The 12359-nt window shown below is 48.3% G+C and overlaps 1 protein-coding gene across 1 annotated transcript in view; it reads left to right on the forward strand.

Moving 5' to 3' along the window:
* The window catches only part of LZTS3 (leucine zipper tumor suppressor family member 3), a 327722-nt gene that overhangs the window by 64313 nt on the left and 251050 nt on the right, over nucleotides 1-12359 (forward strand). Inside the window, exon 5 of the mRNA XM_081925000.1 lies at nucleotides 1503-4059. Within this exon, the coding sequence (XP_081781126.1) occupies nucleotides 1503-2219 (717 nt within the window). The 3' untranslated portion in view covers nucleotides 2220-4059. The remainder of the gene's footprint in view (nucleotides 1-1502; nucleotides 4060-12359) is intronic.

A 12359-nucleotide genomic window follows, 5' to 3' on the forward strand; every position in this document is an offset into this window, starting at 1 on the left:
GGCCCAGGACCTCCAAGATGTTTTTCTTTGAAGACCGTAAGGTCCTCCGTGGGACATACCAGGAGAGGCGGTCCCGTAGGTATGAGGGTCCTAGACCGTATACTTCACATATAACTTTCACAATGAGGGCGTGTGCATTGGAGCCCCTCTCTGCTTATTGGAACAGTCCTTGTTTATCGCCCTGGGGATCATAGAGGTTCAAGCTACATGCTTTGCTGCAAACTCCCAGCCGTTCTGTCTCAGAGCTGACTCATAATCTTCCCATCCTAATGAGGATGCCTCTATTTGAACAACTATTGGTTTGTGTTGGAAGGCTGGAGGAAGGCAACCAGTTTCGTCTACCAACAGCCACTACAGGTAGACGGGTGCGGAATACTCCTGGGACGGGCTTGCAGGGAGAGCAGCTTCATCCTTGGCAAAAACAGGAGCAGTCCTTAAAATTGCTATACATCATTTAGTCTGACACCCTTAGGGCAAAGAAAGGTCTCTCCTCCCCTTCTTTTCTCTGAGAGTTCTGTGAGCTCCTCCAGCCTGACTGCCTGTAGTAGCTGTTACTAGATGAGAATTCAAAGCTCCAACACAAAGAGAGCAGGATGTTTAACCAGGCCTGGGAGGTGAGAGTTGTTGGTTTCTGCAGCAATAGGTGTGGTTAGCATTTAGCAAAGGGGCGGGGGAGGGAATTTGATTTAGTTCAAATTTAAAGGTGAACCAACCTTATCTGCATTTTCCAAAACAATGTACATTTTTTTTAAAAAAACTCTCGTATGAAATGTGCATTTGTCTGAAATTTGCAATGCATTTCTCCAGCCAAGTAATGGGCAAGTAAACTAGCCTAAAACGTGTGATATGTAGACTGCTTTGCAAAAATGTGCATATTAGTGAAAACGGCATGCCTTAGAAGAAAATCTGCATTAGGGAGCTGATGAATTTTCACGAGGACTTGAAAATAAATAGGTCACTAGCTGAAATGAAAATGTGGGAAACGGAAGTTACCAGTGGAAAAAATGAGAAACTGAGCAATCCCAAGACTGATAGATGTGTCCGTCTCTAACGGCATTTCTGCGTGTTGAGCAGCTGGGTAAAGTACATTGGGCAGGAGCGCAATGCTTTTCATTCTGTGGGGCTGGTGCAGCAGCTTAAAGTAGGCCTTAACATTTAAAGCAGTGCTATACCACTTTCACAAATCAATGGCTTCCCCCAGAGAATCCTGGGAACTGTAGTTTGTTGGGGGTGCTTTTAGGAGTTCCCTATTCCCTTCCCAGAGCTACAATTCCCGGAGTGTTTTAACAATCAGTCCCTCTTCCCAGGAAACTCTGGCAACTGTAGCTCTGAAGGGGAATAGGGGGTCTTCTAACAATTTCTAGCACTCTTAACAAATGACAGCTCCCAGAATCCTTTGGGGGGAGCCATGACTGTTCAGAGTGGTATGATATTGCTTGAAGCATAGCATGCGCTAGAGCAAACCCTGTTTGAGTTGTCTCATGACAAGGCCTCTCTTCCAGGTGTGCCAAAAGGCTGGTGAGATCTCTCTGCTGAAGCAGCAGCTGAAGGACTCCCAGTCCGACGTCTCCCAGAAGCTCAACGAGATCGTCGGGTTGCGGACCCAGCTGAAGGAAGGCAAGAGCTTCCTCAGGGAGAAGGAGGAGCAGATCCTGACCTTGAAAGACTCCTACAGCACCAAGAGCGTCAGCCTGGAGATCTCCGAGGGCGAACTGCAGCGGAAGATGGGCGAGGTGCAGATGTTGAGGGAGAAACTTGACCAGTGCGAGCTGGAGGTCTCCAACCTGAAGCAGACCCTCACCAGCCTGGGCGGGGCCCATGGCCACTTTGGCGCCGAGCTGGCGGAGAAGCTGGCGAGGGACCCTTTGGCTTGCGAGAGCGACGAGGCCAAGATGAAGCGGCAGAGCGAGGAGAACTTCAGCGCGCTGAAGAAGGAGGTGGAGCGACTGCAGGCGGAGCTGAAGGCCGAGAGGCAGCAGCGGGAGCAGCAGATCCTGGACTTTGAGGAGGAGCGGCGTACCTGGCAGGAGGAGAAGGAGAAGGTCATCAAGTACCAGAAGCAGCTGCAGCTGAATTACGTGGAGATGTACCAGAAGAACCAAATCCTCGAGCACAAAGTCAGCGAAATGACCAGCAAGGTCACCAGCCCGCCACACACCGACGAGAAGAAAACATGGACTCCTTCCAGGCTGGAGAGGATAGAGTCCACAGAGATCTGAGGAAAGGACTTGAGGCGTTCAAAGTACGTTGTCCCCCCCCCCCCAACCCCACCTCCCCAAATTACTGTGCATGTACTTCAGCCGGTGATCTTCCTGAGGAGAATTAATATGCTATATAACCAGCAGTGTAAGTTCGTCTGCCCTGGGCATCTCCCACAATGCTCTGGTGCTTTGCAGGTGATAAAGGAAAAATAGAGACAGGTGTTTTTTCTGTGTTTCTAGGGATGAACTGACATCAGGAGTATTGTGGGATGGATTGAGTGTGCGTATGTGGGGAGGGGTCAGGGGCGCAGTCTTGCACCCAAGATTGGGGGCCAGCGTGCGTCGCATTGTGTGATGTCATGCTTGGGACGCGCGTCGCATGCGTGACATCGTACGTGTGTCACTTGCATGTGATGTCATACGCACGTCGGCAGGAGGAAGCCGAGTGGGGAGCGCGGCGTGGTGCGGTTCAATGTCTGGCTCCTCCTGAGCGTGAGAGAAGAAGCCGCGCCGCACTGGGCTCCCCGCTCGGCTTCCTCTCGACGTGACGTGGATGACATCACATGTATGACATCACACGTGTGTGACGTGCATTGTCGGGAAGAGGCCAACTGGGCGGCCTGGTGCGGCCTCCTCTCTCGCACTCAGGAGGAGCCAGCCATTGAACCACGCCGCACTCGGCCTTCTCTGCCCCCACAACATCAAGGGGGCCCGGTCCCCTGCCAGCAAATATTGAGGTGGGCCGAAGAGCCCTCTGCCCCTAGGAGTTGGCGTGCCTGGTGTGGGTTTTTATTTTATTTACCCTTAGCCCCATTGACAAAGACACCACAGAGTTTTCTGTCTCTGCCATTACTGCAGCACCTCTCTTAATCGTCTTCTGGCCCACCTTCTTTTCCCAGGGCATTTTTTAGCCATATTGGCTAGTAGAAGTTCATGCCACACTCAGGCTTGCCTCATCTTCGCCATAACCCAGGGCGGGATCCCTCCGACATTCCTCAGGGGAAAAGGGACGTTCTCTTCCACATCAGCAGAACATCTCTATTTTCTGAGGAAGCCTTCCAGGTATCAGACTCCCAACTGCCATCAGCCTCAGTCAACGTGGCCAAGATGGCAGCTGCGGGAGTGATGGCAGCTATGGTCCAGAACATTTGGAGGCCCTTCAGGTTGGGGAAGGTTGTCCTGAAGCATTTCTGTGTCACAACCAGACATAAATCATAATTTCTGCTCCCCAGATAACTCTGGATATTGTCATTCTGAGAGGAGCAGGGGGTGCAGTTCGCTTGCAGGCAATTTTCAGCACCTAGAAAACCTACAATTCCCAGGGTCCTTTGAGAGGAGCCATGACCAGTATAAAAGTGATACGAATTCGTAGTGTTGCTGTCTGTCGCCCCCTTTTGAAGGAGTTCCCTATGAAAGCCAATTCTGAGTTCTCAATTATGGGCTTCATGTGTGCCACCTTCGGTCCCAGGCTAAGCCGATTAAAAATTGAAAGCAAGGCGTGTTTATTTACTTCCTGGTTCACACTCCATCTTAGTTTGTGGTGGCGTTCATATTCTGCGGATGGGAGCAGTTTGCAGGTTATCTGATTCTTGCAAGGTTATGCCCTCAGGCAACTACACACACAAGCTGTGAGAGAGGCTGCACATAGAATAGGAGAGGGCAAAACTTTCCCTGGCATGTACAATCTATGCTCTGCAGCGTGGACTGAATCGAAGCAACTCTCTCAAAGGCAGTGCTCCAGATAATCCTGATGAGAGAGCCGTGAACTGAGGTGGCATCAGTAGGCCTGGATTTGTGAAACCGCAGCCCCCCAAAAACATTTATAACATTTTTTTATATTGACTACCATTTTAGATAGGTAAAGGGACCCCTGACCATTAGGTCCAGTCGTGGCCGACTCAGGTTGCGGCGCTCATCTCGCTTTATTGGCCGAGAGAGCCAGCGTACAGCTTCCAGGTCATGTGGCCAGCATGACTAAGCCGCTTCTGGCGAACCAGAGCAGCGCACGGAAACGCCGTTTACCTTCCCACCAGAGCGGTACCTATTTATCTACTTGCACTTTGACGTGCTTTCGAACTGCTAGGTTGGCAGGAGCAGGGACCGAGCAACGGGAGCTCACCCCGTTGTGGGGATTTGAGCTGCCGACCTTCTGATCGGCAAGCCCTAGGCTCTGTGGTTTGGACCACAGCGCCACCCGCTTCCCTTTTACCATTTTAGATAGTTGGCACTTAACACCTTGTTCCTTTCCTTTAATGCAGCCGGGAGGGCAAGAACTAAGCTGCCACATGCAGTTGGCATTGGGGGAGAAGGCAGAAGAATAGGATGGAAAGGAAATTATGTGGGGCATCTAGTCCGACTCCAAACACTAAACACACACACAGTTGGTCATCTGCCTTGCCCAGCATGGTTAAGAAAGCAGGAGCACAGGCGTTCTCCTAGGTCAATAGTTTCTATAAAAACTATTGACTACCCTATAAAAAACCAGTATTCCAGAACAGCGATTTGCACAAACCACCAAGGAAGATAAGAGCACAATAAAATTCAAAACATTTATTTTTATAAAAGAAAAAATCTAATTACAATTATTACGTTAAATTAATTCAGCAAAATGGATGATCCAGTGACCCTAGCTTTTCAAAGGCTAATCATCATTTGCACCTCCACATCCCGGCTGCCCCCTTGTCTCTTAGCACCCCTTTAGGCAATCCCACTAAGCCACTTTGGGAACTGCTGTTCTAGATCATTGCCCTGCTTTTTGCTCAGCCAAAAACTAGAGTGGGTTTGTGTTTTTTTAATGGGAAGATGGTTTGGCCAAACATACAGTGGACGCTTGGGTTGCAAACGTGATCCGTGCGGGATGCGTGCGTCTGCGCACGTGCGGGTGCAATTCGGCGCTTCTGCGCATGCGCAAAGCGCAATTTAGCACTTCTGCACATGTGCAGCCACCAAAACCCGGAAGTAACCCGTTCTGGTACTTCCGGTCCATAACCCGAAAAAACGCAACCTGAAGCGTCTGTAACCCGAGGTATGACTGTATTTAGAATTGGAGATGATCTCAATCGAGGGATGGGTGGTTTTTCTCTCCCCTCAGGCCTTTCCCCCAGAGCATTGCTTTTGTGGAGTAGCAGAAACACACACATGTGGAGGCTGCCTTATACGGAGCCAGCCCATTGGTCCGTCTGGCTCAGTATCGTCTACACTGATTGGGAGCAACCCTCCAGGATTCCCAGCCCTGCATGGCGGTTCTGGGCATTGACCCAGGGGCCTTCTGAATGAGAAGCAGGTGCTCTACCCAGGGGCGTAGGAAGGGGGGTGCGGTCCGCCCTGGGGGCCACCCTGACCGGGGGGGGTGACAAAATGGTGGGTGGGTGGCACTCGTCACTGCGGGGCCTGCAGCGCGCACAGGCCATGTGTCTTGGTGCCCGCAGGCTCCGCGCTGTCCGTCCGCTGCCTCCTCCCCAGCTGTTGGGTGGCTGAGGCCCCACGTCTCCTTCCTAACCCCCCCCCGCCCCATGGGCAGTTTGCCCTGCCCCTGGGCACTCCGCCCCAGGTGCTCGAGCTGTTTCCTCCACCGCTGGCTCTACCACCCAGTCCTTTTGCATTAATAATAATAAATTTTATTTATACCCTGCCCTCCCCAGACTCAGGGGGGCTAACACCAGTAAAATTACAGTAAAAACATAATGGGGGAGAACCACTTTAAAATCCAGGATAAAATGTAATTTAAAATTCTGCCTCATTTTAAAAGTAGCCCATAAATCAAAACCATAAGGGAAGAGAAACATCAGGGTCAGACGGAGTCCAAACCAAAGGCCAGGCGGAACAGCTTTGTCTTGCAGGCCCTGCGGAAAGATGTCCCACAGGGCCCTGGTCTCTTGGGACAGAGCGTTCCACCAAGTCGGGGCAAGTACTGAAAAGGCCCTGGCCCTAGTTGAGACCAATCTAACCTCCTTGAGGCTCAGGACCTCCAAAGTGTTGTCATTTGTGGACCTTAAGGTCCTCCGCAGGGCATACCAGGAAAGGCAGTCCCGTAGGTACGTGGGTCCTAGGCCGCGTAGGGCTTTAAAGGTCAAAAGCAGCACCTTAAACCTGACCCTGTACTCCACCGGGAGCCAGTGCAGTTGGTAACGTTCCTCTTCCCTTGCGAAGGAGCCCCTGCCATCAAGTCCCTGCTGATTCAGCTGCATGCAATTGGATTTATTTAGCAAGTGCTGATTAGGTCCCAGGAATACGAGTTCGGCTCCCATATTTGTGGCAGAACTTTTGAGCAAATGGATTTGCTCAAAAGCGGTATTTTGCTAGTCTGTACCAACTCAGCCAGTTCCTCCCAGCTTTTCCACACCCTCTAATGGACCTTCTTATCTGCCCTAGGTTAGGAAAGGAATGAATGCTATGCAAAGCTGATAAAAGAACCAATTATTCTTGGAAGCGATTGGGAGCTCAGAATTCCTTACTTGAAGGAGGGGGCCACCTCAAGGAGTTTGTGGCTACCATTGTGCTGTTGGACTTGCATTTAAAGTGATTTGAAAAAGTACAAAATAAATAAAAGCAAAGGCTGCTCGCTAGCTGGGACAGGAAAGGGTGGTGGCATTTTTCCAATACCAAAATGTCACCAAGTGAAGTGTTTGGAAGAACATGGCATCCTTGCGATAGGAGGTGCTGCCTGGAAGCAGGAAATCTGGAGCCTGTCTGCACTGCAAAGCTAATCCCATTTCAAGCTCAGGTAGCTGATTTGGCACCCAACCAAACAAGAAACCCATAAAAACACAAGAAGAGCCTTTCAAGGTCAAGTCAGCCAGGAGTCTCTCTCTAGTCCAGCCACCTGCTTCTCGCATTGGCCAACCAAGTGCTCTCAGGAAGCCCCAAAGCAGCCCTTTTGCTCCCCTGCAATGGGAACTAAGGCCCTACATCTGCATTATGCATTAAAAGCAGTGTCATGCCGCTTTGAACAATCACAGCTTCCTCCAAAGAATCCTGGGGAGTTCAGTTTAAGGCTGCGGGATCCTTATTTCCCTCACAGATCTACAATTTTCAAGAGTTCTTTGGGACATGGGGTAGACTGTTAAACCACTCTGAGAATTGTAGCTTGGTTAGTGGAATTGGGATCTACCTCACAACCCAAGGAGAAGGGGGCGACAGAGGATGAGATGGTTGGATAGTGTTTTCGAGGCTACCAGCATGAGTTTGACCAAACTGCGGGAGGCAGTGGAAGACAGAGGTGCCTGGCGTTCTCTGGTCCATGGGGTCACGAAGAGACGGGACACGACTAAACAACAACAACAAATCACAACTCTCAGCACCCTCCCAGGATTCCTTGGGGAAAGCTATGACTGTTTGAAGTGGCATCATAGTGCTTTAAATGTCAGGCCCATTTAGCTGGCGTCCCTAATTGGCCCGTGTCTCGCCAATTTGTGAAATTCCCCTTTCAAGCCCGCAGCTATTATTGCCACATCTTCTGGCCATGAAATATGTAAGCTAGAGTCTACATTCTGTGGTTAAAGGTTTTTGGCTCCGGAATCTTATTTCTAGCCCCGTTTTATTACCTAATACTAAATCCTGAGCACTCGTATTAAGAGAGGCAATATCACATTTCTCTTTGGGGCTTTGACTAGCCTTCCCACGATTTATGGGGAAACCGCGATAGTTAAACCCAGTTTTAAGATGGTTTATATTTGGGGTGCAGACGTGTCCTTGCATCTTCCACATTGAATCAGTAACAGCAGCAAAAAAATTGTGCTGTAAGTTGATTTGGCTGCATAAAAGATTTTGGGTCATCTTCCCTTTTTTTGCACAATCCATGGTTTAGCTTGCCTCCAGAATGCCTGATGGTCAATGCCTTATTCAGAGGGTTTTTTATGGTGCTTTTTTGGGGGGGGAACCTTGATAGATATTGGAGAAGAACCCACAAATTTCCCCAATCTACACCAATTTTCCCAATCACCCACCACAGCAAGACGCAGGGTCAGGCCTTCTCAGACATTCTGGTGCCTAAGAAACAAAACTCTCACAAACGTGCGCAGAGTCACCCTCTCTAAATATATATAAATAGGTTTTGGAACGAAATGGTTTGCCGCTCTACGATGGTGCCCAGATTCTACCACCTGAGGCAGAGGCCTTCTGCCTAGTTGCGGCGGCATCGGGCAAACCCTACTGTTGCTAGCATCTGCAGGAAAATCACTGCCGGGTTGTCTGTATGTGAAAGTGCTTATTAACTGAACTAGGAAGCAAATCATTTACTTATATGCTGCTAAGTTATACAGAGACAAGTGTACTTGGATGTAAATAACTTCTGTATATGTATATATGATTATTAAAGCAAAACACGTGTACAAAAAAAAAAGAGAGAGAAAACTCTTGTGAGTAACTGGGCTTTGCGGAAAGAGCAGACGTGGCTGTCAAGAACAGAATTTCTGGCAAGAAGACAACATCTTGGAGGGTTTTCCAAGGCACCACTGGTTTCATGCGCTCCAGAGATTACATTATACCTTCCTGGGGGTTACAAATCACATGGCAGTCTTGTTTTGGTGTATGTTTTCTGTCTACCTGTCGATAATCTTGTAGGTAGGTGGGGGGAACCTGAGGATTTTAAGCTATTTTGAAGTGTCTGTGTGCTGTCACTTCTAACTTGTGGTTTGAAACCAAACTCACTTGAACAAGACCATTTAGATTTCCCCCACCCCTGCTCCTGAGGCATCTCTGCCTGGAAGAAACACCGCTGCCTGCAGGTTCATTGTGGACGGAAGCAGCCCAAAGGAGCAAAAAACCCAAGAGGACCCACCCATTGCCCCGTTGAAACAGCACTTTATAATATTTGCTACTGATACCTGGCCGTTGTGACCAAAGACCTGCTTGGATGAGGCTTCAGGATGCTACCGGAACCATATTTCTATGGGGCTTCTAGGCCTTGGCGACTGACAGAATCCCTGCTGGGTTTTGCATGCTGTGGGTTCCCTTGTGAGGAGGTGGCCGCCAGCACATTTTCCAGTTGCTACTCTTTGCATCCATGAGGGCTAAACGCTTGCTGTTCTCCGAAGCGAAAAGCTGAGATTCTCAGGTAGTCGGACGCTGCGCAGGATTTCGGTTTAGCGCAGTCGTTTGTCGCAACCGTCAAGCCACTGCTTGGCACGCTAGGCGTTGCGATACCGAATGGCGAGTTGGCTTTATGGCAAAGGCCTCATCTACAGCACTATCTGGGCGTGGGGCGGGAACCAAAATAGGCAGCCATGCACAGATGCCATGAGAAATGGTCCTTAATAGATGTTTCCTAAACACCAGGGGGAAACTGATAGGCCTGGGTGCTGAAACAATGCCACTGTTTTAAAATACCAGTTTCTGGGAAATAACCACTGTGATTTGGATGAAAGGGGTAGCGAGCTTTTTGTTGCTGTGGATGTCTGAGAGATTTGGGTGTTGGTGGGGAGGCAAGAATGGAACAAGATACCCTTTCCCACCCTACTCCTCTTGTAAATCTTGCTGCTCCCCCTCAGAGGAATTTATTTTTAATTCAACATGTTTTTATTTTTGCAGAAGTGACCGAAACTTGGCTTTTTTTTTCTAGAGGCTGATGTTGTTTGTGTTCAGAGAGAAGTTTTTTTAAAAAACTGTTCACTGTTCCCAACCTGAAGGACATTAACCAGCAAAAGTTGGTAAGAATAAACAAGACAAAACTGGAAATAAGAATAGAAAGAGCCTACAGCTTCCCCCACCCTAACAGTTGGGAATAAAATCAGCAGCTGTCAGCTCTGAACTAAAATGCAGTCCTCTTAAGGCACACTCTCTAGTGCCTTAGCTGCCAACGAGAGAAACCTGTATTGACCATTCTGCGTGGTTATGATTTTTTCCCAGTAGCCCACTTTGGGGGGCTGAGTTGCAATCCTTCATCTCCACCCAGATTCCCTGCTTCAAAATGCTTCTCTCTGCCCTCTGGTCAGCAGTAAAACTACTGACCAGAAGGAATTGGTTCTGTACTTTTCAGTGTACAATAGCTAGCCTCCAACTGGAGATTCCTCAAAAGGACTGGTTGTGTGTGTTTGTACAGTACAGCAGATAACAAAACAAAATCATAATCGGGCATATTACAAGGATATTTTTATTCAAATCACAAGAAAGGAGATTTTGACTAAACATTAAGAAGAACTTTCTGGTGGTAGGAGCTGCCCAACAGTGGAATGGGCTCCCTCAGAAGCAGTTGGGTTCTCCTTTGGAGGTTTTTAAACATCTGTCAGGAAATACAGTGGTACCTCTGGTTACATACTTAATTCGTTCTGGACGTCCGTTCTTAACCTGAAACTGTTCTTAACCTGAAGCACCACTTTAGCTAATGGGGCCTCCTGCTGCCACCGCGCCGCCGGAGCACGATTTCTGTTCTCATCCTGAAGCAAAGTTCTTAACCTGAGGTGATATTTCTGGGTTAGTGGAGTCTGTAACGTGAAGCGTGTGTAACCTGAAGCGTATGTAACCCAAGGTACCACTGTATTTGGTTCCTGCATGGCAGAGGGTTAGCCCAGATGACTCTTTGGGTCCCGTCCAATTCTATGGTTTCATCATTCTGTATTCAGAGCTAGATAATACAGAGACATCTGCAAAAGCCCAGTGTGTGTGCACTTTGCTGCCCATAGCAAAAACCACTCTGCAGATATCACACATGGAAAAGGACAGAGCAGAAAGGGCAAGAGGGCTCACAGCATTGTGTTAAACCAGGGAACCGGGGGAGTTCTCTTTTTCCCAATTTACTGTCTTTTTAAGTCCTGCAAGGCTGTATGCACACAATAATTTTTGCACATACTGTACTGTCGCCCAACGCACGGTCACAGTTCAAAACAAGCAACGCATGGGGGAATTCCATTCTACGGCTCATTGTACGTATGTTACCAAAGAAAAGTCTTGAAAGGCTGCGTCCAGTAATGACTCATTTCTTGCCGGACTTGTGGAATTCTGGGCAATTGAATTATTTTGCAAAGGAAGCCTTTGCCGGCCGGAACACCACAAGCGAGGAAATTTAGATGTCAAAAGTTGGCAAGACTCTATATAAGTTGCGCTGGAGCTCCGGTTTGTTGGGAACGAAATCAATGAAAGGATGCCTCCCCCTGGCTAATTTCTGGTGTGTGTTGCATCAATTTTGGAGAGACTGAATGGAGCTGAGACTTCACTTGCTAGCCTGAGTGACACAGAGTTCCCACCCACCAATCAAAAACAATGACAAAAATAGTTTTGCTTCCTACAGTTCAGGCCAGATCTAGCAACATCTGAGGGAGAAAAGTCAGATGGCACCCCCTTGAGGTAAAAAGCCTAATAAAATTAAATGTAGTCATTAAATAACTGGCAATTCCTTTAATACCTGCCTCCTGAGACCACTGTGCCAATTGTGGTGGCCCTGGCGGGCTGCAAATGGGAGAATCTTTGCTAGACCCAGCGAGTGGGGAAGGTGTTCGGACACCGTAAATGGGGGGTGCAGCACAAAAGAAGCATCATTATTCAGACGACCCAAATAATGACTAGTCATTATTCAGACTAGTCTTTGCCAGAGAGATGACAATCTGGAATAGCCTTCTCCAACAGACAGTCCCTGGCTACTGGCTGTGTCGGCATGGGCTGATGAGAGTTGCAGAACAGCAAAAAGCATTGGCGGGGGGCACCGGGTTGGGGAAGTCTGCTCTAGAAAAACATGGAATAACACACGTGAAGCTGCAGGATTTTTAATTAGTTGACAGGATAACCCAGTGCGATTTCACCAGCAATAAGAACTCTGCTCGTTTGCATGTTTTTAGATTTTGCTGACGGCTAGTATCTTTTAAAACACAAAATCTAGACTGGCCCTGGGTCAGCACGTTGGAAGCAAAATGGTTTTGATGTTATTTTTCTCCTCCTTTTTTTAAAAAACGAAACAAACCACAAGCCTCAATCTGTTTCTGTATATCTGCTCTTACTGTGAATTTAAGCCAGAAGTGTACTGAATCAAAACTGTTAATCTTTTTGTCACATGCTGACTGTTGATGGTTCTTGGAACTATGTCTATCTGAGATTTGCAAACTAAAACCACAAAACCCACAAGAAGGGGGGCGGAAGGGACTAAAACACAATTTTTATTTTTTTAAAGAATCTTTTCAGAACTAACACTCTAAAGTGTGAGGTGTGTATCCTTTCCAACCCTTGCATTCA

This window comes from Podarcis melisellensis, assembly GCF_964234715.1.
Source record: "Podarcis melisellensis genome assembly, chromosome: 9".
NCBI classification, from domain to species: domain Eukaryota; kingdom Metazoa; phylum Chordata; class Lepidosauria; order Squamata; family Lacertidae; genus Podarcis; species Podarcis melisellensis.